The sequence below is a fragment of the Lepidochelys kempii genome, chromosome 3, assembly GCF_965140285.1.
Source record: "Lepidochelys kempii isolate rLepKem1 chromosome 3, rLepKem1.hap1, whole genome shotgun sequence".
NCBI lineage: Eukaryota > Metazoa > Chordata > Testudines > Cheloniidae > Lepidochelys > Lepidochelys kempii.
Genome location: NC_136382.1, coordinates 51300755 through 51328028, shown reverse-complemented (window position 1 = coordinate 51328028; position 27274 = coordinate 51300755). Strand labels below are relative to the sequence as shown.

The 27274-nt window shown below is 39.3% G+C and overlaps 1 protein-coding gene across 1 annotated transcript; it reads left to right on the top strand.

Annotated features, from left to right (window-relative positions):
• The first annotated feature begins 401 nt into the window (after nucleotides 1-401).
• On the top strand, nucleotides 402-26740 carry LGSN (lengsin, lens protein with glutamine synthetase domain). The gene is made up of 5 exons (XM_073336648.1): nucleotides 402-466; nucleotides 1132-1243; nucleotides 9283-10288; nucleotides 22409-22653; nucleotides 25541-26740. Exons 1-5 carry the CDS (start codon nucleotides 402-404, stop codon nucleotides 26738-26740), a joined length of 2628 nt encoding a protein of 875 aa, XP_073192749.1.
• The last annotated feature ends 534 nt before the right edge of the window (nucleotides 26741-27274 follow it).

Here is a 27274-nt window from a genome sequence, read left to right as displayed (position 1 = left end):
ACTCTGAATTAAGCATGATGGTTACACACTATGAAACCAGGTTACTGAGTGGCTGTCAGCAGGCCTGTAGTCAGCAAAGTTTTGTATTGTACTGTCCACTTACAATATTCTCCTCTTCTCTGATGTTGAGTCAGCTAGAGGACCTTGCATAAATTCCAATTAAACATTAGCCTTTGAATTCCTTTTCGCCCTAATAAACAATACAGAAAAATCTATGTACAAGTGTGACACGAGTGGGCGAGGTAATATCTTACATTGGACCAACTTCTGTAGGTGAGAGAGACAAGCTCAGAGCACTAGTAGCACCTTGGTCGCGTAGGGAATTTAATAACAGAGAAGATTACAAGCTTCATTGGAATCAATTAACCTGTCATGGTGTGGATTGTTGACACTTGGGAGCAATGGCTGGACCTAATGAGTTAATTCGCTCAGTCAGAGAAAGATATATGATTGGTTGGAACAGGAAGTAAGGGGGACACTTACTGAGCTGGGGGTAGTGGAGATAGTTAAGTGGAAGGTGCCTCCTGACAATGCCTGTGCTATGTTCTGCCATGCTGGAATCCAACGATTAAAGGTACACATGGGGAAAGAAAGAACTGTGTGTATGTTGTGAATAAGAGACCATGCAAACGGGTAGCTGAGCGAGCACTGAATTCTGACAGATCTCTGAAGTCTTTTTATGGGGGGAAAGCAGAAATAATCAAATGCTTCAACATTAATGAGTGACACAAGCACTCAGAATTACAATCTGGTGCTACACTTTGTTCTTGCAATGTGCTTTTCCTTTCAAATTTCTATGTGCCTCAACAACATATTGTTGTTATTAATGCCCAATAAAGGTTTTACCTCTAAGGAATCTAACAATAGATTCTATTCCAGAATAAAAATGGTTCATTGCATAACAAAAACCTTTTGTGGGGAAAAAAAGTTGAGCAAAACAGTTTTATGCTCAGTTCTCTTTTGTTTTCAGGCAGTCAGCTAGAAATGTGCATTTGTCAGTTTACTACTTTAACACTATTCCAGAAAATTGCCATGACACATGAGGGTTTGCTTTTTATCTTTCATCATCTGCCCTGGATTTCTGGGAAAAGAACCTTATAGAAATTCTGTTCAAACTAACCTTTATTGTAGCTGCACCTATAAATACTGGGTGCAATTTTATTACAAGGCAGTTACCATTTCTCATGGTGACTTGAACCAGAATGTGCTGGAGATGGACAAGGAGGAAGAGCTCACTCATCAGGTAAGACATTGATTGTGAATGGTTTCCACACAGACCTGTCAATACAAAATATTTTCTTATTTCTGGTTATTTTCTGGCTGTGAGTGGAACAACATCTCATCCTATTTTTAGTGCAGAGCTTTTGATCTATACACAAGGGACACGTGTTCTGAGTTAACAGTGGGTCAGAGAGACACAGGGAGAGGGAACAGAGTCTCTAGTACCAGGCAATAACCCCCCCAAACTTGCTTTTTGAAATTCAGTCTGTTTATTCTAGCATCTGACATCTTCCATTCTTTATCAGAAGCCCCTGAATCAGAGGGCCAAATTCTTATCCCATTTACACGTGTAAATCCAGAGTGACACCACTGATGTCATGGAGTTACTACATGTCCTGGGCCAAGAACTGACCTGAGTTACATTCGTGATAATCTGGAGCACTTCTGTTGACATCAGTGGAGTCGCTCAGGATTTATACTGGTGTATTTGAAAGCAGAATCTGACCCAGGAACTGCAGTATGTGCTTTCAGGGGAGTAATATATATATTACATGTTATTTTGAATAGATTATAGGAAGTCTTATTAAGAAAATGTGAAAAAAGTTGCGTTTCAGTAAGATATTGAGAAACAGTTAAAGTGGCTTGGATGTCATGGTGGATCCAGCCTTCCCATGGCTGCTGGACTCTTATCAGATACTCAATATTGCCAGAGATGCACCTTGTCTGAGTCACTGACTTTCTCTGTGCCCATATATTAAATGAGTCACAGAAGTTAGATAGAAAGAACTATTAGATCATTAAGTCCATCCCCCTGTCTTCCAAACAGAGGGTGAACCAGATATTGATGCTAGACTTGGAGCCTGGTTTGGCTCTCACTTACACCAGTGTAAGTTGGAAGTAACTGTACCACAACGACATTATACTGGTGCAAAAACCACTGGTAAGGCAGGATCGGGTCCTTCATTTGGAACTAACACCACCACAGAGCACTTTCCTCATGGTGTAGGTGGCAATATACAAATGGAAGTGCTTGCAAGAAATCGTGCACTGCTACCAGCTTTACAAGGACAAGCCTGCTGCATGGGAGCAGTTTCAGAATTAAAAGCCTTCAGAAGCTAATCTGATAATTGCATGTTTAATGCAAAGCCTTAGTATGGGAGTAAGACTATGGCAATGAGGTACGTGAAAATAAACGAACTGAAGATGTGAATTACATTAATTGCCAGGCCTTTCCACATGAAGTAAAGTAACAGTCCTGGTGTCCAAGGAGTGCATCCCCTTGTGCATCCCCTTGGTATGAGGGTGGCCTCCCTCTCATCCCCAATGACCCTCTCTGGCTCTAGGTGTCACTGTGGCACTGAGTTCGAGTGCAATCTTTCAGCTGCAAGTCTTAGGGATGTGTTTCCCCCCTCATGGGTATGACTGCAGTCTGAAATAAAAGAAAAGGCAAACAAAATAATCCTGCAGCCCACAGTCTGGGTTCATCCCACTGTTCCTTGAAGAGCACAAAGGTAAATCGTCTCTGTGAAGGGGGCTGGGTTCTAACTCCCCGAGTGTCTGAGAGGCTCAGGCTGGGCGTCTTGGGCTCTAATGAAAAACAAAGCAAAGCAAAAGTGGTCTCTCCACCTCTCAAGAGGGTCCAGGTGGCAGCAGCTCTTCAGCAACTATATGGGTAATTAGCCCCTGCTCTGTGAGGCCAAGGAGTTCTAGCTCTGCTTCCCTCTGAATGCCACCCTCCACTGGGGTTGGATCCTCCCTTTTAAGGAGATGTTCCTCTCCACATTTGACAGGCCTTACAGCTGCACCAGGCTGGGGCTGATGATGCCCAGCAGAGCTATTTAACTCTTTCCTGACTGGGGTGGTCACGACAGAAGTCTGGATCCCCCATCAGATCCCAATTTCATTATATGGAAGAAAAGAGGGACCAAGAGTGACTGAGACAAACTGGAGTTGGTCAAAAATGCATTTGACTAAGTGTATGCTAGTGGTGGGTTTGCATCTTTTTTGTTGTTGTTGTGGATAGTACAGTAGAAGGTGAATTATATTACCCCAGTTAATTAGACATACGGTAATTCCTGCTAGAGCTACACCTTTGCCACTCTCCCCTTTCACCATGATACAGGACTGTCAGGGTTTCTTCCCCACTCTGAACTCTAGGGTGCAGATGTGGGGACATGCATGAAAGACCGCCTAAGCTTATTTCTACCAGCTTAGGTTAAAACTTCCCCAAGGCACAAAGTCCTTGCCCTTGGATTATGTAAAACACTGCCACCACCAAGTGTTTTAGGCAAAGAACAGGGAAAGGACCATTTGGAGTTCCTGTTTCCCCAAAATATCCCCCAAGCCCTTACACCCCTTTTCCTGGGGAGGCTTGAGATAAACAAGATGAGCACAAACCCCTTGGATTTTTAAGACCCAAAAACCCAATCAGATTTTGAAAGATCAGAACTTTATTAGAACAACAACAACAACAAAAAAGATAAGAGAACAACTCTGTAAGATCAGAATGGAAGATAATCTTACAGGCAGTCAGATTCAAAACATAGAGAATCCCTCTAGGCAAAACCTTAAGTTACAAAAAGACATAAAAACAGGAATACACATTCCCTCCAGCACAGTGAATTGACAAGCCAAAACAAAGAAAAACGTAACGCATTTTCTAGCTAGATTTCTTACTAACTTTACAGGAGTTGAAGGGCTTGCATCCTTGATCTGTTCCCGGCAAAGGTATCACACAAACAGACAGACAAAAGCCTTCCCCCCACCCTCCAAATTTGAAAGTATCTTGTCCCCTCCTTGGTCATTTTGGGTCAGGTGCCAGACAGGTTACCTGAGCTTCTTAACCCTTTACAGGTAAAAGGATTTTGCCTCTGGCCAGGAAGGATTTTATAGCACTGTATACAGAAAGGTGGTTACCCTTCCCTTTATGTTTATAACAAGGACCCTTTTACAATTGTTCATCCATAACTGCTGGGGAATCTTCTTAAACTACTTTATTTTCCCTCCCCACCTTCTTCCTCTCAAATGCCACAGTAGAAGCTCATATATATATATTTGCCAATGCATTTTGATGGAATTTTATATAAATCCTATGGTTGACTAAGAGACTTACATCAGGTCACAAAGCAAACGGAAAGCAGGAGAAAAATACAAGCTTCCTTCGTCCCAGCCATTAAATCTGTCTTGTATAAAATTGCAGACATATTATTAAACTGCTGTAGATGTTTCTTAGGGCAAAAGTTCAAGAATTTACTTGAATTTTCACCTGCCTAACACAATACAATTCTCAGCAGTTGGTGTCTCCCCCCCATTCCCGCCCCAAAAGGCAATACTGTTCACTTCCAAATGTTTTCAGACTGATGGATGCAGTTTGTGGATTGCCTTTTTTGCAGTGCTGTATATTATAGTACAGTTAATCCCCATTTCAGAGCTTTTATAATGTTTAAAGAATAACCTACATTGATTAAGAAACTTTTCTTCCAATTTAAGTGCCTTACCTTACTGCATAGCATAAAGTGTGTGTCAGTTGTTGGAGCTTGATAGTATACTAGAACTGGCATGCAATTGGACTGCCCAGGGTAGAGGTGGCAATTTCACATGCTCTAATGTCAAAAATTGTATTTGATGACACTTTCTGCACTCATCACCACTTCCTATATGTTCCTGCAACAAGAGCAATGAAAGGCAGCACAGGAGAATGCTAGATATTCAGATGCTACCCTACAAATATGCTGCAATATACCTATTTGAGGGTAGCAATTGGGGATTTGCATTGAGGATTTAGCCTTGATTGCAGCCATTGGTATCCAGCCAATAGAATAATTGCACTGGAGGAAACCTATAGTGTAGATGGGCAAAGGTCCTGTTCACACTGATGAAGGTTATCCCTGCTTGAAACTGGAGTAAGTGCCACCAGTGTCAATATCAACTATTCACTAGGGGTTGCAGAGGTGCAGCTATACCAAAAGCTGTAATTGGGGCCAATCTTTAGGGTAGACATGACCTGGTCTGGAATTTGGTCTCATGTAGAAGGAGTATAGCTTTTCCCTGGACAGCTAAACTCTCTCATAGCCCTAGCCCTCTCATAAATACAAATGAACATTTCAATGTTTAATATGAGAGAATGCTGCATTAGGACATGGAAAGAAAAATAGGTCCATTTATTTCATAGCAGAAATCTAAAGTTTAAAAATCTTTCCAAATGAACTTCCATATTTTATGTATAGATAGATATACATATATCTTTGAGTTTATTCATAGGGGGTGACATTCATCCCAGTGCAAAGGGACAAGAGAAGGTACCCCTGGAGCCTCATGTTAGAGACCTGAATAGTGCTAGGTCTTGTGTTCTCAGCATCATAGAAAATTTCACCCTGTGAGTGGGGTGTTTTTTTTAAAAAAAAGGTGTGCCACTTTGAAGGAAATGGGTACAGTTTCCCTTCAAAGAGTGGTAAATATCTGTCCCAAGGTCCCAGTTTCTTTTATGGAATAAAAATCCTTGACACAGTCCCCAGATCTGTAAGATCTTAGATCTTGCACTGGGACCTTTCTGTTAGTAGAAATATATGTAGCCAGCAATTTCCCTCATATCTATTAATTGGAAGGGGTTATTCCTTGCAGTACGGATTATAACTTGTGTTTATGAAAATGTTTAGAATGCATTACTGTGGATGGATGGTTTTCTCATATTGTATATTTGATCTGAAGTGATCCTATTATGTCTAGCAAACACAAATGTGTTGTCATACAGAACTGAAAGTACATGGTCAGATCTCCTGATTGCTGTCAGCATCACTATGAAGTGAGCTGTGGCTCACGAAAGCTCATGCTCAAATAAATTGGTTAGTCTCTAAGGTGCCACAAGTACTCCTTTTCTTTTTGCGAATACAGACTAACACGGCTGTTACTCTGAAACCTGTCATCACTACCATAGTTACATTCAATTTATATACTTTTCAGAGATCAGTACTGTGGACATCATGCTAGAATTGAATTCTGCTTCAGCTGAATATCCAAGAGTAGATTAAAGTTTTTTGAAACGGACAGCCTTGAACAGTATAGGACTGCATTAGGAAGCACAGAAGAGAAATACAGATGTTGTTATGAATAAGTTAACGGTTTCAAATTATTCAGAAAACAAAGGAATTTTAAAGGCTGAGTTAAACAAAGAAATCACTTAGAAAAGATTATATTTTTATGATGTCAGGCTCTGCCAGGGAAAGAGGGTCTAACGTTTCAGTAAATTCTTTAAAAATACAGTCATGTCAAGAACATTTCTTAGCTTGATCTCTTTTCTCTTTTTTGTTTCAAAGAAAATTTTTCTATTCGTAGAATCCCCTTAGAAAGTTGGAAAACATCTTTCTATTTTCTATTGATTTTGTGCCTTTTCCCATTTGGCAAACATCATCCCTCATATTCCCCAGTCAATTTCCTCTATCGCTAATGGGGAAGTTTAAATGTATGTGACTTTTTAGTTTGCTTCCTTGTTTCCAGCAGCTGCAATGTTGGCACAGCTCTAAGAACTGGGCCTGTTTATTACTGGGGGTGAAACGAGCAAAAAATATAGTAACTTTTTGACAGACAGATGCATTAAAGGAGAACAGTATATTTTAAATGAAAATTCAGGTAAGCAAAACTTCTGTGCTGAATGCTCCCACTAAAGACTTTTAATTGCACCTGGACATCATAAGGAAGCCAGTGTAGAGATCTGAGCACAGGTGTTATGTGCTTCTAGTGGCTTGTCCTACTTAGAAGGTTGACAGCCAGCTGTATACTATAGTAGCAGAAGCTTCAGGGTGGCATTTATAGGTCGTACTAAATAGAGCACACTATGGTAGTCTAAAGTGAGGAGGAGAGAGGTTTGAAAGACTATTATGAGGTCTGTTTTAGGAGAGGACAAGTCACACCTCTTGGCCAGACAGTGCTGGACAAAGGTACAATGGGCCATCATTGCTAATCAAAGAGTAGTGAGGGATCCTAGATAAAAGCAAGCCATTAATCATGTTGGCAGAAGATAGGCAAATGTTACTGACAATATGAGCTACAGACACCACTGTCTATTGTTCTAAATGTTTCCATCTGCCAATAAACAACTTGTTTGTCTTATCTAGACTAGTATCCAATTTGCTTTCGTCCAGCCCCCTATTTCTTTCAGACACCACAGAAAACAATGAAAGTGCAGAATATAAATTTGGAGAGTTTGATGGCATAGATCTGAATGTCTTCAGTATATTGATAAAACTCAAACTCAGAACATTTAATGATTTCCCAGTAGCTTTTTATCTATACATTCAAGGCTGATTCAAGCAAACCAAGGAGACCTTGGCTAAGTCATTTAGTCCCATATATACATTTAAAGTAAAAGTTGCTATTGTGTCATATTTGTTGTTGTTTGTTATAATAGTGTAGTTTTATTTTGGGATGTTCCTAATTTCCAGCCGGCTTCCCCCCCCACTGAATGCTATGTATTTCTGCAGACTTGAATGTCATGTGTGGTGCTGCATCTGTAAAATCCTCTATATATTGTTAATGCTATTTAAAAAAAAGCAAGCTAGCTGTTTGAACTGTTGGCTTTAACTTTGTTATTACTGCTCGTTGCGGCTTTACCCTCATTTGCTGCTAGGACATCCCTAAAGTTTCTTGCTCCCCAGATGGCATCTTTAGAGAAGGGAAAATTATATGCCTGGTAATTCTGTTTCTTTGAAGTTATCATCTTGCAGGATTCTCACTCCTCCCGTTGATAAGGTTACTTTTCATGAGGCTTTTCTCTCACACCTTTTTTTGTCTTTCCCTGAGGCACATTTTTGATCATTTCAAATTTGTGTTTCATTCTGGGTGATTTGCCTGTGCTAAGTAGGAGAAACTGAACAGAACATAGATTTCATAGAATTTAAGGCCAGAAGGGACTGTTATTTCATCTAGTCTGACCTCCTATATGTCACAGGTTATTAAATTGCACCTAATTACCTCTGTATTGAGCCCAGTATCATAACTTGTATTTGGCTAAGGCATATTCTCCAGAAGGGCACCCACTCCTGATTTGAAGACATCAAGAGATGGATCACTTCCCTTGGTAGTTTGTTCCAGTGGTTGGTCACCCTTAAAAATATATGCCTTATTTCCAATTTGAATTTGTCTGGCTTTAGCTTCAAGCCACTGGTTCTTGTTATGCTTTTCTCAACCAGATTAAAGAGCCCTTTAAATGTGGTATTTTCTCCCTTTGCAGTTACTCACACACTAATCTAGTCACTTTTCAATCTTCTTTTCAATAAACTAAACAGGTTGAGTTTTTTAAGTCTGTCACTGCAAGGTATTTTCTCCAGCCCTCAAATAATTTGGGGGGCTCTTTTCTGAATCCACTCCAGTTTTTCCACATCCTTTTTAAAATGAGGACACCAGAATTGTACAGTATTCCCAAATTGAAATCACCAATGCCATATACAGAGGTAAAATCACCTCTCTACTCCCCTGAATATACATACCCAGGGATCACATTTGCCCATTTGCCACAGCATCACACCGGGAGCTCATGTTCAGTTACTTGTCCGGTTTGACTCCTAAATCCTTTTCAAAGTCAATTCTTTCCCAGATACAGTTCCCCATTCTGTAGTTATGGTCTGCATTCATTGTTCCTAGATGTATTAATTTAGCATTTGGCTGTATTAAAAACACATTTTGTTCACATTTAAAGGACATTTATGCTTGGCAAGGGGTGGCACATACTAGGCAGCAGAGAATCCAGCTTGCACTGTACCCTGTTAAACCTGCCCTCAATGGTCAAAATACCTGAAGAATAGGGATCTGAACCAGTCTTGCTCTAAAGGAGCTAAAACCTCAAAATGAGAATCCTTCAAGAGGATATCTTCAGAGAAGCTGAATTATATGAAAATTATACGGAAATTATAGGTAATTTCCCCCATAGAACTCCTTTTCAGCAAGAAATAACAGAAGTCCCATGTGATAATAAAATGCAGCTGTTGGTGTTACTTCCTGTCTTGTGTTACTCTACCCTTGTTTCATTCATGCATATTATTTGGCTGTATATTTTGTTGATGATTACAGAACACAGTTGGAAATGACAATGATGAAGATGATGGCGGCAGTATATGTGGTTTAAAAAGGACAAGAGGAGTCAAAGTCACTGCAAAATACATTCTCCCATTAGAATGTGAGAAAATGGAGATCCCCCGCCCTACAAACACCCCAGATCATTCTTATCTGCAAAGAGCAACTGGTCATGTAGAACTACCTGCAAGTCCATCCCTTCAAAAACCATCTAATTTCCCTAACACACAAGATGAAAAGGGGGGCGGAAATGGGAGCTTCCCTATAGAAGTCACTGTGAAAGACAACATATTGAGGAAAACAGAAGTCCACAAAGATGATGAAGGTGGGAGAAGAGTGGTAGAAAGAGAGGTGGAGACACCTGAGGGAATACAGACATCAAGCAAAGGGAATCAGCCTTTGGGAATGGAGCCTGAAAGCAAAGAAGAAAAATCTGGGGGTTCAGATATAGCAAGCACAGAAGATAAATCTGGAGTGACAGAGACAGCAAGTAATGAGGACAAATGTGGGGGAACAGAAGATGAAGAGGAGGATGCAACAGAGAAAGAGAATAAAGGTAATAATTTAGCAATCCAGGAAAAAAGCACTGAAGCATCTTTCATGCTGGGGTCTCGAGTTTCCAAACAAACATTGCAAGAGCTGAAAAACCTACTCAGAAGCAGTCCTCTGCTTGGTAACAGGGCCAAATACACTGGCAAGCAGAGCAGAACTTCTTCCCATATACATCTGCAAAAACCCAATGAAAAAGCAGTTGACAAACAGGGTAGATCCTTTGAGTCTTTTTCTCTTAATTTTGGAGGGGAGAATCGAAAGCTCCACTGTATAGACAATTATGTAGCAGGGCTGCCAAACAAGCCCCTCTTGGTTCACAGCTCTGCTGGGTCTGATCAGCAACAATCAGAAGGCAGCAACATGGAGCATCCCAGTAGGAGGCAACCACCAGCTTCTAAAAACACAGGCAGCATGCCAGGAATTAAATTCAACCCTTCTCCTGACCAGACTGGTAAGACGTTAAACTATCACCTACTGTACCACTCAAGAACGCAGTTAAATTGTTTAGAAAAACCCTAAATCTCTTGTCAGCATTCATGTTAGACAATTGGCAATAGCAGTTATTGTACATGTGACTGGACTTGATCAAAAGTTTTACAGTACTTCCAGCCTGCTTCTTCTATAGCAAGGTGCTTACAAAGCCTGACTGCCTGCCATAAACTGCTATGCACAAGTGGTCATGTCTTGTTCACTAAAAATTGAAATATTTTCTCATTTACACTGAACATAGGCAACATTTTCCATAGGTCTGCTAGTCACTGGAAAGCCTTGAAATCTTCTGAGTTTCTTGAAATTTCCTTTTTGTTAATATTTCCAGCAGTGAAAATTGCTTCCATGTAGGGATGATGTTTTCAATTATTAGTCCTAAGAGGACTGGAATGCCAAAACATCTAATAGGAAGAATAGTGTAAGAAAAGCAAATTAAACAGAAAGCATACACATATCTTCATGCTGTTCAATAAGACAATTTGGAAAGTGTGTTTGTAAAGCCAATTAATTGCTACTAACAGACTGTGGTTTCTTTGAAGTAATAAAAATTAAACTACTGGGCTAGCAGGATCAGTAAACGGAAAGTTATTATTAGCTATAATGAGTTTGAGCAGGTTAGTTGTTATGCTGGGAAGTGGTCAACAGCACAAACGATATTGTTAGTGGGCACTGTTAGATCACAGGCTAATATGAATGTAGGGGGATGATACTCAGATCGCTTTACTAGCTTATAAGACAGGGCAAATAATTTCCATCTATGATATACTTTTAACCATGTTAGAAAACATTATTACCCTTGCCAATAGTTGATATAACTAGATCCATGATTTAGTATCATGTGACTCATTGTAAAGCTACCTAACATCTTAAAAAATCTGCTTTCTGAGGTGTAGAGGATTTGCTAAAGATGCTCTGACAAACAGGCAAGTTTGCAGGTGCCAAACAATTCAAGCCACAGGAAGAATTTTTGTAATCACCCAAGTTAAGTTTTGAGCAGGACACGTGGATGCATAAATACTTGTGTGCTGCTATTCTTAATTGAGTGAATTAAATCCTAAAAGGTAATCTTTTAAAGAGAGGATGCTTCAGAAGTATAGAACAATGAAAATACATATTGCGGCCAGCTTTCACTGTGATCATGTTTAATGTATGAGATCAGTAGACAGCCAAGCGGATTTTTTCTGCATAGACTATTTCCTCTTTCCCTTCTAGATTATTTTACATATTTGCATTAATGAAAGGCCAGTGGAATTCATTACCAAATCCTTCAGATTGTCACTATTTCCCCCTTAGTTCATAAAGCCAATTCCTAAATTGCAAAATGAGAATAGGAATAATTTCTTCAGCATTCCATAGTCCTTTTTGCTTCATAAATATGTGCTGTTTTAAACTCCAACTGCATCATTGTATGCAATGTTGTTGTAGGTGCATTGGTCCCAGGATATTAGATAAACAAGGTGTGGGAGGTAATATCTTATCTTGGACCAACTTCTGTTGGTCAGAGAGAGACAAGCTTTTGAGCTTACGCAGATCAGGTCTGAAGAACAGCTCTATGTAAGACTGAAAGCTTGTCCAATAAAACATATTACCTCACCCACCTTGTCTCAGCTGCATCATTGACCATTATGCGGATTATAGTTCAAAACCTATGTAAGGAAGCTATAAGGAAAGGGAGAGCTTGTTTTGCCAAATGTAGAACTCACCTGGATTTAAAAACACAATTCAGAATTCTTGTGAACCCAGGTTTCATTTGCCTTTGGTGAAGCAGAAGTTCGAAGTTCCTGCATATTTTTTGTACATTTGCACTGATACTGCTGTCCCAGAGATAGGGTAAGACTTACTTAAAACATAAGCATAACAATGGTTTTCATTTAGTTAGAAATATGTAGTTTGAAATTTTATTTTCACTGAAAAACTGCAGCTTAAATTAAGGGAGAAAAGTTTTACAATACCAGAAAAAGTTAAACGAAATCCAAAATATTGCAGTTGACCTACTCTCACAATGTATTCATAACGGACTAAATCCTGCAGGCTTTACACAGTTCCTAACCAATATCCTACTGGCACCAGCAGGAGCATTGTTAGTTTAAAGAGTATTAGATTTATCCCAAAATGTTTTATTTTATAATTAAATTATTATTCATTTTGATTTTATTTAGCTAACAGCCTGAGCCAAAACCTCAGAAATGAACACAAATTAGAGGGGGAGGAGGGTTGTCTTGAAATGCAAACCCTTATTCAAATCCATATTTTGCAAATGCTTCATATACTTCAAGTGGGTCAAATCAAAAGCTTTCTTCCAAAACCTTCCCAAAGTTTGGGGTGCCAAAATCTAGATATGGAACCAAATTGTGTCTTCTATCCACCTCTAATTTTTTAATGTGGAGTCAAACACGTTACATAATTTAAATACTATAACATATCCATTGCCTTCTAGGAACTGATTTGTTACTATGCTGGACACAACACACTTCAGAACTTCATGACAAGAGCAAGGATAGAACTCAGATCTTACTGTTCTAAAAGCAGAGGGTTCTATCACTTGAATAAAGGAGAACCTCCTTCGGCAATCAAAATTCTTATTCCATTCAGTAGAGAGGAATGAGCTACATCCACACTAGTCACTTCACTAAGGGCTTGGCTACACTTGCACTTGTAGAGCGCTGGGAGTTAAACAAGCCTTCGGAGACCGCAGCAAGGAAAACGCTGCCATGTGTTTACAGTGGCAGCTGCATGCGCACTGGCGTGGCCACATTAGCAGCTCTTGCAACATCACAAAGAGCAGTGCATTGTGGTAGCTACCCCAGTGTGCAAGTGGCTGCAGCATGCTTTTCAAATGGCGGGGGGTGGAGTGTGACAGGGAGTGTGTTGTGTGTATGTGGGAGGAGAGACAGTGTGATTTGGGGGGCAGAGAGTGTGTCAGCATGCTGTCTTGTAAGTTCAGACAACAGCAGACCCCCTCTGCCCACACACACACTCACAACAGCAGCATTCTACACTAATGGTTTGCTTTGTCCTGGAGCAGATAAGCATGCCAGCTGTCAGAAACGGAGCTTTGAAAGGGGATATCTGCATGCCTGCAGACGATTTCAAAACAATGAGAAGAGTGGCCACTTGACTTCAGGGGATTATGGGATGTTTCTGGAGGCCAGTCACAGTGCAGTAATGCAACACCTCGTCCACACTGACGCCAGGGCGTTTCAGCCGGGGCGCAGCAAGCTTTATGCTTCTCGTGGAGGTGGATTACCAGGAGCGCTCCAGCTGCAGAGTCCAGGCGCTCTACGTGCCTTGCCAGTGTGGACACCTCAGGAGTTAGGGCGCCCGGGGCTGCTTTAATGTGCTCTAACTTGCAAGTGGTAGCCAAGCCCTAATAACCCTCTAAAAATAACTAGTCTACTCATCCTTCCCTTAAAGATTTTTGCAAATTGCATAATACAGCCAGCCACTGTATTTCTCCCCCTCACAGTTATTGTCCTGCACACATTCATCATCGACCCCCCTTCCCCCCACCGCACAGAAAAAAAATCAGAACTGAGACAACAGAAGAGTGCTCAAATTCACAGTCAATTATATGGAAAAAATACTTTGACCTAGAAAATGAAGCAAGATGTTTCAGCCAGCTAGAGAAATTATTCCTTGGGTATTGTCAGTTAGACCAGATCTGAAACTACAGCTTCTTGAAAACAGTGCATCACCGTAGAAACATGGAAGGTGTCAAGTGCTGGTAATTATGCAAACATTTTTATTTACATAAGTTTATGCATTTGCATAAGCACTTATATATGATAACAGCATGCACTTATGCAAATAGAGTTCACTCCAAGCTAGACATTAGTAATCAAAAGCCTCCTAGGCTTTTCAGAGACGCTAGGGAGATAGGTAGAAAGAGAGGCCTCTGACACTGAAGAGATGAAATTTATTTAGTGTATACAATATAAAACCAGTCCATAGGCAATAGCAGTCTGGAATGTAATATGACCACTTCCTTTCACTTGTCTCACTTTAAAATGTTTATTAATAATGACAACTTATGGAAGTCCTTACTCACTTTTTCAATCTTTATTTGAGCAACACTCCCATTGATCTCAGATACACACATATCAACATTTCAAGTGGCTAAAGCAGGACACAACTGGTCACTGACCTGCTGCAGCCGATGGCCTCAGCACCTCACCCATCAAATCTGTGCCACACTAGGGCCCCACTTTGCAGCCTGGCCTTCCCAGATGCTGTGTCACTCACTATCCCTGAGCTCCGCTGTAGTCAGTAAGCATGCCCAGGAGCTGCTGAAGCCTCTGCCCTCCCTAGCTCTGCTCCTGCCAACGGTGTGCACAGTTTGTAATGTGTATACAGCTGTTGGTGCCACTAAATGTTGGAAAAGTTCAACTTCAACCAGGACAGGTGGGCCAAAACAGGCCAGTCCCCTGAAAATGGTGCTGTTGAGAGGTATGACAGCTTGAGAGAGAATCCCATCCTTCTGGTCACCATGCAGCCTGTTTTAGGTGGGTAGTGTGCTAGGAGCAGGCTTTAGCCCTATATACCAAACTTCCCACATAGTCCTCAGTGAGGCCAAAATCTCATTCAAGTCAGTGATATTTTGCATGATTGCAGACTGTGGAACTGGATCTGTAGAACTGGGCAGTTAGTGCACAGGTCCCAATTAACAGGACCAGGTTTCTTGACCATACTGTGCCTTTACAGACACGCCAATGAGAATGTGGTACTGTGTGTGTGACCAGTACCCAATTGTTAGCAGTTTGGGACATTCTTAAAGGAACAGAGTGCTATTCTTCAGATCAATTCCATGCATTCTTAAAAACCCACTTACTTCAGTGGGAATTTGGGGTGCACAAGGAAAGGAGGATTGAGCCCTTCAGACAATTATGTAAAATGCCTAAAAATAGTAGCCTAAGAAATTAAAAAATGCTTAAATTTACTAAAAGTTCCTCTGCTAAGTTCTCATTTCAATGAACATTATGTAAAATGGATGACTGAATACATGAATTATTAAAGTATGGAGTCTGTCAGTTCTGCAAGTGTTTTTTCTCCCTTAGTAAATTACCTTATATTAAGTCATTTATTACTATGTATGAAACTAAGTAACAAATCACTCACAAACCCTATCTAGTATTTAAATTAAGGATTGAAGTATGAAAAGTATTCAGCATCTAGGACTTACTCCAGTTGATGTTAAGGAGTTATGCCATTGACTTCAATTAAAGCTGGAGCTTGCTGTTGGTTACGAAAGTCCTGCTCAGCCCTGCATTCATATACAGCTTGAAAAGCACTGATAATAATGGTTCTGCCATGCATGCTTGGGCAGCCACAGAGAGGTTGTTCCGGAGACTTTATATGACCTAGCTCTCTTGCCATTACGTTAGCGTATCTCCTTCTTACTGTGGGGGTTCCTCAGGACTATGTTCTTGGCCTACTCTTCTTCTCTCTCCATCCTGTGTCATCTGATCTGTTCACATGTCTTCCCTCTGTTGATGATTTAGAAATCCTACTGTTGGATCGCTAACATGTCTCCCTTCAACCAATCTATATCTTAGCCTGTTTCTCTGACATCTCTTCCTCAATATCTTGTTGTCATCTTTAACTTACATGGTCAAAACTCAGCTCCTCTTTGTTGAGAAAACCATTATATTCCTTGTTACTTAGGCTCTTCTCCTTGTCCCTCCTGTTCAGGCCGCATACAAATTCTGACATTTCTTCCTTCACACTATCTGTAAGGTTTGAGCCTGTTTTTCAGTTTAGACAGCAAAAACTCTAATCAAGACCTTATCTTCCTTCTTGTTCACTATATGGTACTATGCTATACTCTCTTGGTTCTCCATGATAGTATCACCTTCCATGGGGGTGGGGGGCTAGAGAGAGGCAGGGAATTTTTTGCTGATACATTCTAATAATGACTTAATATTTTCAATATGTTCGTTCTTTGTCACCTAATATTTTGTTTTCATTTTTGACTGCTGCTGCACATGGAACAGAGATTTTCACTGCACTGTTCACAATGAGGTTCAGACTTTTTCCTGAATTTTGTTGTTAATTTAGAACCCATCAAGGTGTCAGAGCAGTGCAAATTATTTGTTGCAAAACTGAAAACCTCAAACCATTTTTGTTTTGCTTTCAACAATCAAAACTCTGAAAATTTTTGTACAAACTCCCATTTAATCAAAAAGCCATTCTCATAAAAAAAAACAACAGAAATTTAAACTGGGTGCAGTCATTACACAAATCAATAACACTACTTCAGTTGCAATCTGGGTCCTGTTTGGTAACCCTATTTTAAAGGACTATAGTAGAAAAGAGGAGTTCAGAGAATGGAAATAAGAATAATTAATGGCAGGAAAAAAGTCTCATTTGAAGAGAGATTCAAAAGCCAGGGAAACTGTTTACTTCAGAGAGGGAACAAGGGGATAAAGGTGTACAAAATAATGACTGGTATAGAGAAGTTTGAATAGAAGCACTCAATCTACCCTACCTACAATGAGAAGAGACATTTAATGAAAGTGAGGCAACAAATTTAAAACTAAAAAGAAAATACTCTTTTTTCATAGAATGCACACTTACTCTTTTTGCCCCCACACAAAGCACAATTCGTTTGTGGAATCCATTGTCACTGGATATAATTGTGGCCAAGAGTTTAGCAGGATTTAACTTTCATATGGATAATAAGAACATCCAGATTTAGATTACTAAGGTTTAAAAAGTAAAAGTAAAACAAACCCCCCAAAAGTTTGGAAGGGATATTAACCATCATGCTTCAGACCATAAGACAACCTCTAAGTAACAGGTATTAGGAAGAAAATTTCCCTCCATGCAGATTTTTCACACCTTCCTTTGAAGCATCTGGTACTGGCCACTGTCAGAGACAGGATACTGGACTAGACGAATCACTAATCTGAAGTGGTATGACAATTCCTGTGTGGTCTATGGTTTATTTTTTATTTCCCCTAAAGCTATATTTCTACTTCAGGTCATGTAAAGAAAAAAGGTCCTTAATTTTATATCAGATTTTCATGATACCATATGACCCAACAGAGTTTTCAGTATCAGTACATTTGTTAGGTCAGCTTTCTTTATCCTTGCTATATTCCTATGCAACAGGTAGTAAAGTGGTCCTTCTGTTCTGTTCATTTGTCCAGCACTTAACTACTTAAGAGCTAATAAATTGTTCACTTAGATGTTATGTGGTTCGATTAGCAATCATGGGATAGAAATTCCTTTGAACAACCAGAGAATGACTCACTGACACTGGATGTGGGCATTGTCTTCTGGCAAGGTGCTTCCTGATCACTGAAAAAACCAAATCCAACACCAACTGTAGGCACATGAGCAACTGATACGTTCAAATCCTTTCATCCTACTTGATGTCCAATACTAATGATTTGGATAAGATAGGCAAGTCTTTCTTGATGTTAACAGATTAGGCAGTAGAATTTTCTTAGAAATATTTTGTAGTGATTCAAAGCCAATAGCAGGGGGGCTGGGGTTGCATATTTAATAGGCCAAATTGCAAAGTCCCTACTCTGTTTTCTCTTCAGTAGGAGATGGAGTTTTGCCTGAGCAAGGACTAAGGAAAAACTAAGTAGTGAATGCTTTTCTATATGCTACTGTTTTATTATAAACGTGAAAAAATGTGGTTTTGCTTCATAAAAATTGCCCAATGTGACTCATTTGCTTTTTTAAGGAATCAAATCTAAAAGGGAAATCCAAAGTTCCTTTAATTTAATTATTATATTTCTTGATAATTTGCCAAGAACATGATAGGCATGAATAATTTGCATATATATTTACATAAATAGATTTTACAAAATAGATTGGAATTGGAAACTGAATTGGGAACTGAAAAACTGAGTTCGACTCCAGATTTTATCACTCAGGTTCCTTTATTTGGCATACAGTAAAGCTATACTGAGTTGATCAGGCTCAAGCATCGTGGGTGAGTATAGGACATACCACACATCCAAACTTACACAGAAAACCTCTTCCTTTATATATGTTTACACATTATATTGCATTTAATATACATTGCATCACATGTTTCAGGATTGGCTCTTTACATTCCAGGTTTATCTTGTGCATTATCCCTAGCATCAGTGTGTTCTCCCTAGCATCCGGGTGTTCCTGTTTATCTTAGCTAGTACAGACATCCTGACTCCAGCATACTGCTTAGTAAGCCCCTATTTACAACTTAACCTTCCATTCACCTTCCCAGTCATGCCCACTAAGAAATGAGGCAAGTTACTGATGTCAAACTAGGCCTACTGAAATGATGCCCATTATTTCTTACATATAGCGAATAGTGAAAATTGTACATGTTCCTTTACAAAATACACAGAAAGATAATATGCTTTGGGAGAAGGAGAATTATTGTTATTCATTATTTATTAATTATTCAAAAACAAAAAAGTCCTTCAATTTAAAATCCAATTAAGATGGCTAAACAATAACAATGTTCTTACGTATCATATAATTTACAATATCCAAGCAATTCAAAAAAAGAAAATGAATAGTTAAAGGACATAATAAAAGTTAAACTGATCATATGAGGTTTGATCCAAACCCACTTAAGTCAATGGGAAACTTCAGTTACATATAATTATCAGTAAACAATATATATTGTTGGTGAAGAACTTTTAGGTCTTGTTTTTGAGCTCCATTATGTTATATTCAATTGGAAAAGCGTCTAAGTGTTGATTTATGGTAAAATTACATATGTATGAGGCTTTGCATTTAAAGCTGTTTTATATGTCAGTGTACGTACAGTATATCTGTTTCTTTTTCAGACTGGTTTTGTGTTGTGTTTATATTTTGGGATTACAGAAGAAAGAATAATATTTATTTTGGATCAAAGTTAAGTGTATTGCATTGTGATGAACTACACACATAGTTATACTTGACAAGTGTTTATTATGTGTGACATACAAGATTTCAGACAGAAGCTATTTTAAAATCTGAATCTCAAAAAGTGTTTACAGAGTTTAAACCAAAAATTCAGAAAATATTCTAATTGTCAGTTAAAGTTTACCTGAAAAATATGAGAGAAAGAGGATTTTTTTTAGTTCATAAAAATGGGAAAAACAGCCTTTTAAGAGAACTATTATTTGAACCCTAACTAGTGAGAACCTACCATGTCTGAGGAATAAAAGCACAGCTATAGAGCCAGAGCTAGAGCCCTGTTCCTACAGCCACAAAAACAAAACAAAAAAACAACAAACTCCCACACACCAAAAAACAAAAAAACAAACGGGTTTCTACCACTTGAGATAAAGGAGAATGTTTTAGCTGTCATATATAGAAGGACTCTTATGTTCTTTTTAAGTTACAACCACGCAATATGAAGTAATGATAATAAACACATGGTGCGTGCTGATGCTCACACAGAAGTCAAACCTAGTAATTTTCAGTAAAAATCTAGGTTCCAAGGCAAATTTATAGGATAATAAAATAGGTTTATAATGGAAACTGGTTGTGACCTTAACTATGGAGAGAGCACTGCCTCTCCATAATTATTTTATTATTTATCAAGAATCCAAAAATGTTCTAGGTACCTGTTTGTGACTTTTGCTCTTTACACAACAAACATTGTACAAAGGAACCAGAAATGTGGTGTCAGGGTTCCCTCCCCACTCTGAACTCTAAGGTACAGATGTGGGGACCTGCATGAAAGACCCCCTAAGCTTATTCTTACCAGCTTAGGTTAAAAACTTTCCCAAGGCACAAATTTTGCCTTGTCCTTGAACAGTATGCTGCCACCACCAAGTGATTTAGACAAAGAACAGGAAAAGGACCACCTGGAGTTCCTATTTCCCCAAAATATCCCCCCAAACCCTTACACCCCCTTTCCTGGGGAGGCTTGAGAATAAACAAGATGAGCACAAACCCCTTGGATTTTTAAGACCCAAAAAACCCAATCAGATTCTTAAAAATCAGAACTTTATTAGAACAACAACAACAACAACAAAAAGATAAGAGAACAATTCTGTAAGATCAGAATGGAAGATAATCTTACAGGCAGTCAGATTCAAACATAGAGAATCCCTCTAGGTAAAACCTTAAGTTAGAAAAAGACACAAAAACAGGAATACACATTTCCTCCAGCACAGCGAATTTCACAAGCCAAAACAAAGAAAACGCAATGCATTTTCTAGCTAGATTACTTACTAACTTTACAGCAGTTGGAGGGCTTGCATCCTTGATCTGTTCCCAGCAAAGGTATCACACAGACAGACAAAAGCCTTTCCTCGCCCTCCAGATTTGAAAGTATCTTGTCCCTTCCTTGGTCATTTTGGGTCAGGTGCCAGACAGGTTACCTGAGCTTCTTAACCCTTTACAGGTGAAAGGACTTTGCCTCTGGCCAGGAGGGATTTTATAGCACTGTATACAAAAAGGTGGTTACCCTTCCCTTTATATTTATGACATGTGGGGTCCGATTAACTCTTTACTGAAGATACACAACATGAAAGCCTTCCTACATATACACACTTCTGTTCAAGTGAGGTTCTGGCAGCTCCTAAGTAGTCGAACATGCTGACCAACGTTAGAGAAGTCACAAATTAATTAAACAGATACTACAGTATTCTTATTCCCTACAATTCCTAAAAGTCAGAGAAATGATAAGTCACCTTCTTGAAGAGCTTACAGTTGAAATACACAAAAAACACAAAGACAGCATGAGGGGAAAAAGATGGAACATATTTATTACTATTTTTCCTTCCCTTCATTCTTATTATTTTATTTTTTTCTACCATTTTATTTTGGTTTAACCACCTGCCTATGTTTTTGGTTGCCTTTCTCCCACAATACCCCAATAAAACATATCACCTCCCTCTTAATTTTACGCACCACATGCCCCCATTATGTCTGGTAATATAGCACCTAGCACAGTCGGGTTCTAGTCCCTCATGAGGGCTCCTGGCCCTGTGGTAATACAAATAATAATGATACTTGCTGCTTTCCAGTCAGAAACTGACCAAAGGTTGATCCACTGATATCTGAGCGCTCGGAGCAGCCTGTGGTCATGATGGCTGCTGCCATCTCTATCTCCCTATGAGGATGTTGGACTTTCAAAAAATCTCTCCTATGGACAAGGAACACTATTTTCTAACACTACTGAAGTCTTAGCATCAAATTCTGTTCTCAGTTACACTTTAATTCCAAATGAAGTTCACAGTTTATAGAGTCTAATTAAATACAGAATAATAATAATAGTAATAAATAAAACTTAGAGAGTGGAATTGGAAGCCAGTTGGCAGGGATCAGGACGTCTGTCAGAGTAAGCTGCTAGCCTTGATTCTCTGCTCCACCAGTTATTCATGAGTATAACACCATTAATTTCGATAGGGTTACAAAGGCACAGAGCAAGTGTAACAGAGGAGAATGAGGCCCAGTACTATCTCCAGGGAGAGGTGGCAAATCTAGAGAGCATGCCTTCACAGTCCTCCTCTCTGTGGAGGGAGAGATTACAGGCCACTCAGAATCCCGCTGTATTTGGAAGGGGTTAGAAGACAACTGGGGTCTTCTCTCTACAATTCCAGACCTATGCATGATTGTTGGGGTGGGGAGGGCAACAGGTAGGTGATTTTCAAGGTCACAAGTGGAAGTAAAGCACCTAACTTCCATTGACTTTCATTGGGAGTTAGGTATCTGTCTGTCCTTTGTGCCATTGAAAATCTCCCTCATTAGATTAATAGGCTCCACACTTAGAAGTTCTCTACTGCAGCACATGCTCCCCCCATGACTATCGGACTATGCACAGAGACCGTGTAAGTGGATTTATAAAACACTTGCAGAAAATAACAGTCATTGTACTGGTTCTCCAGGACAAAAGTATACATCATTATCTAGACTGTCCTCTTCCAAAATGTTCGCAAGTGGCAAACCTTCTTCCCATTTGTTTTCCCAGTAGGTAATTCATAGTTGAAAGAAAAAAAGTCAAGTTTCTATCAAGCGTTGTCAGTTTTGGTTGGACATATTCCTGGAGATTTAATCACATGACATAATCTTTAATTAATTCCTGGAGACTCCAGGCCAATCCTATTATTATATCACATTTTGTCCTTCTAATGCTTTTTAGTGAAACAGCTTGTAATGACAGCATTATTAAGTTTGTCTGACATGAACACTGCTTTTTATTTTAAAGATCACAGCAGAGAGCCTGACGTAAACAACCCTGGAAGTCAATTTTCCCTTCGCCTGGTCTCGCTTATTGAACACATTAAACAACAGATGGACAGAGACAATATTCAGTTTGTTAGATTTGAAGCAACTGACCTGCATGGAGTGTCAAGATCCAAGAGCATTCCTTCTCGTTTTTTTCATGTAAGTTTTTCTGCCTCTCATACTCTTATCAGGTCTCATGGCCCTGCCCTTATTGCTGTGATACATTTCCTCATAATTTGTGCACCAATTTAAACCGGCAACAAATCAAACATTCCTCCCCTCCCCCCATCCCAATTAGTACTTCCCAAGGATTTGGGCTTTTCTCATTACCCTGAAGCATCATTTCTCTGCCCTGCAGAAATACAAATCTAATTAAGATGGTAATTTCAGTACTTTCCACATCCAATAATCTCCCTCCACGGAATTATCTTTTCACATTTACCACAGTTATAAAGATTCTGTTTTACTTGACACGAATAGATTGCAAGACAAGACCCAAGAGAAAATATCAAAACAAACAAAAATGATTAGATGAAAATCATTTCAGTTATGAAGTATTCTCTTTTCAACAATCACATCATATAAGAAAATATTATAGGGTTGCATGATTGCTTAGTAATATTTCCTATACTGATAGAGGAAATAAGAGTCAAATAAGAGTCAAATTATGAAGCTCTTGATAGCATGCATATATATCCTGATCTTTAACCTTTTTTCCCTCTGATCCTTAACGTGGGTGATTAAGGCTGTATTTCCACTCTCATATTACTGTGAATATTTCACATTCTACTGCACAATCACAAAAAAGAAATCAACGTGGCAGAAAATTTAATGCTTTTATTTCAAGCATCTTTTGATGCTAACACCATTTTCTCATTATTTTGCTTTTAGGTTTTGCTGCAACCTTTTAACTCTAGCACTTAGATGCAATTTACTCTTGATGTCATTTGATGTTATTAGAAATAAACTTTTTTCAGTTAGTGTAATGCTTTTGAAAGGCGGTGGGTAGTAGCACCATCTTTTTCAATCATTAACTCACAATACAGGTGCCCATCTCAGCTTATTCAAAGTTATCTGTTGCACTCACATTATTCACTGACCTCCATGTATATCCTCAAGCATTTTAAAAACAGAAAAAAACTTTTATATTTCAAGAGAAATCATGTAGCTTTTTATGAATGGGGCTGTAAAGTGGTCACCCTCAACAATTTTTCAGTGTTGCCTTTGATAACTAGATAACCTTACCATGGTGATCACCATATTGCTTCGTACAGGTGATGGGATAACATAGAATCATAGAATATCAGGGTTGGAAGGGACCTCAGAGGTCATCTAGTCCAACCCCCTGCTCAAAGCAGGACCAATCCCCAATTTTTGCCCCAATCCCTAAATGGCCCCCTCAAGGATTGAGCTCACAACCCTGGGTTTAGCAGGCCAATGCTCAAGCCACTGAGCTATTCCTCCCCCCACATAGTATAGGTACTATATAGGGAATTTTGTGACTACTGTGGTAACGTTATCTAGCTATCAAAAAGAAAGGAAAAATATAGTTCTCAATGTATATAGTTTGAAATAGAAGAGCTCTATGTAGTTTGAAGACTTGTACCTTCCAGTAACAGAGTCCCCAGGTCCAATAAAAGATATTACCTTACCTACCTTGAATCAGTAATTTTGGTAAGAATTATTTGCTTACAATCAAAGCTAATTTTAATATTTGGTAAAGGGAAAAGTTAAGAAACTTCTGTCCACTTCAGAGGAGAAAGTGTTGTATCATTCACTTTAGTCTTGAAATCTCAGCAGTTCCATTCCAGTCAGTCAATCCACCTAGATAGTGATCCTTTCTCAGGGCAGTGGAGACGATTCACTAAAAATTTAGGGTTAGTTTCAGTCCAGACTATCTGTGGCCTTCCCACAGGCAAACTGTATAAAAACTTTCTCTGGCTTCCACACTGCTAAAAAGGCTCACTTGTTCTTCTGCTTTCTCTCTCTCTATAGACATATACATATATAAATAAAAGAACAGGTTCACAAAAATATATTTGTATTGGCCTTGCATGGGTTTCCACAACATAGAACTGTAGCACAATATTAAGCTAGATTTTCAGATGATGTAACTTGGTATAATTCCAGTGGAACTATACCAGTTTGCACCAGCTGAAGATCTGGCTCTGAGATACCTTCAGGGGGTTCTTCATCAAAGATACAGTTATTATAATTCCCATATCAGTCTTGTCTGCACTTGATTTATGCATTGTCCCCATGCATGTCAATAGGAGTGACCTATGCAAATGAAGTAGCAATTCGTTGATCCAGCTGTCTGAATGATGTTTAAAGAAGGCACTGAGGTGTTAGAATTATTTAACGTCTTGAGGCTGTTTCCTATTTTTTACTGAAACAAAGTCAGCTAAGTATAAATCTAAGCTTCAGGTGTGAAAAGTCCATATTCCCTGTAACAAGTTCACATCCTGGCAGAGCTGGTGCAGTTGTTTGTCACCGAAGGTAGACAAAGTGAGTGTAATGGGGTTTCAAGGGAACCCAGCCCCAGATTCTCCACTGCCTTGTGTGGTCATTTACATCTGTGCAAAGTGGATGTAAAATGCCAGTATTATGTTCGGAAAATTCTCTTGCGCCAGCCTTTGACATCCAGTTTTGCACTTGCTTTGCCCAGGTGTAAATGACTAGATAAAGGGTAAAACAGTGGAGAATGGGGCCCGAAGTCCTGTCAGTTCTGCACAGACATTATTAATGATTATTATTATTATTTTTTAAACATAGCAGAGATTTGCATACAACGTTGCTCAACACTTTCCCTCCTTACACTTATGCACCGGCTGGTTGCCACCCTCCAGAGGTAGCTACATGATAATGGTGCTCAACACACAATCTATAGTTTCTGGAGCACTTTTTGATTCTTTGAGGAGAAAGGTCCTATGGGCAAATGCTGAAATCTTTACTTAAGATTTGGGCATATTATATTATATATGTAAAATATTACTAAAGTTCAGCTGTCAAAGACTCAGTAATCCATTACTCTCCCCTTGTTTAGGAAAAGGCAATCTATGGTGTGTCCATGCCCAGAGGATACCTCGAACTGACCCTGAATCCTAAGGACAGTGAAGTGGACCACATAAGTGCAACCAATTTTAATTGTGACATACTCCTGAGCCCGGATTTATCAACATTTAGAGTTCTACCATGGACTGAACAAACTGCTAGAGTGATATGTGATTCCTTCACTATACTGGGAACCCCTCTATTGACCTCACCCAGGCACATTGCCAAACAACAGCTGAGACAACTTCAGGACAATGGATTGTCATTGCGCTCTGCCTTCACCTATGAATTTTGCATTTATGGCATTGCTGAGATTGTAAATTCAAAGACAATATCTTTTCCTACAGCAAGCATACTCAATAGTTATGACCAGTCTTTCATTCAGGAACTCATTGAAGGAATGTATCACGCTGGTGCCAACATTGAGAGCTTCTCTTCTTCCACTTGGCCTGGACAGATGGAGATCTCTTTTCATCCAGAGTTTGGCATAGGTGCCGCTGACACTGCCTTCACCTTCAGAACAGGCACTAAAGAAGTGGCAAAAAAGTACAACTACATTGCAAGTTTTTTCACAGAGAACGGGTTCTACAATTCGGGGATTCTGTCACATAGTCTGTGGGATTTCAGTGGCCAAAAGAATTTGTTTTCTGTTGACTGGGGGGTTCAGGCACTTACCGATGTTGGAAAGAATTGGCTGGCAGGGCTCTTGGTACATTCCAAAGCTCTCAGCTGCCTGATGGCTCCTACGGTCAGCTGCCGTAAACGCTATTCCAAATATGGTAAGGAATCAAAAGAATTTGTGACTGCAAAATGGGCATTTAATGATAATAGCTGTGCCTTTAACATTAAATGTCATGGTGCAAAAGGTGCTCAGATAGACAACAAGCTAGGTTCAGCTACAGCAAACCCCTATCTGGTGCTTGCTGCTACTATTGCGGCAGGCCTGGATGGAGTAAAGAGAAAACTTAACTTCCAGGATGTGTCAGAAGAGAACCAGAACACTGCTCAGTTGAAATTTGCAGCAATCCCTCTGAAACTAGAAGATGCTCTTGCTGCACTTGAGGAAGATTTGTGCCTTAGGGAAGCACTGGGTGATACCTTTATTCGATACTTTGTTGCCATGAAACATTATGAGTTGGAAACTGAACAAACGGATGCAGAACGGAATAAATTTTTAGAATATTTTATTTAGAATCAATTAAAGAAAACCCATCTTAATTGTTAGAAAAAAATAAATCTGAAATAATGCTGTGTAAATGCTTCAAGATTAATAGAAAAACATAATTGGAAATTAGAACTATTTATAAATGTTTACTAATGTTTTCTCCCCCACCATCTAATTTTTTAATATAGTAGGTGGTGACTGCATGTTTCTGTATGGGTGGACTCAACAGACTGGAGAACTGGTGTTCATGAACTAGAGCTAAGAAGCTTTTAATTTTTATTCTAATTTCTAAGAACACCTTAACCAAGAATGATCCTGCTGGAGAAAAGATGAGAAGAGGAGGTGAAAGGACAATGGTCAAAATAAGGAAAAATAATAGGAAGATGGAAGAAAACAGGAATAGCAGGGAGGGAAGATCTTGTTCCTATTTTTCTATTTCCCTCCCCTTCTGCATGGTTATGGGATTTTCCTCAGAAGTATGCAGTGTAGCCTGAAAGCTGGAGCCAAGGAATCAGATGCTGGGTGAATGCCAAAGTGGAGGACTAGAATCATAAACATTTT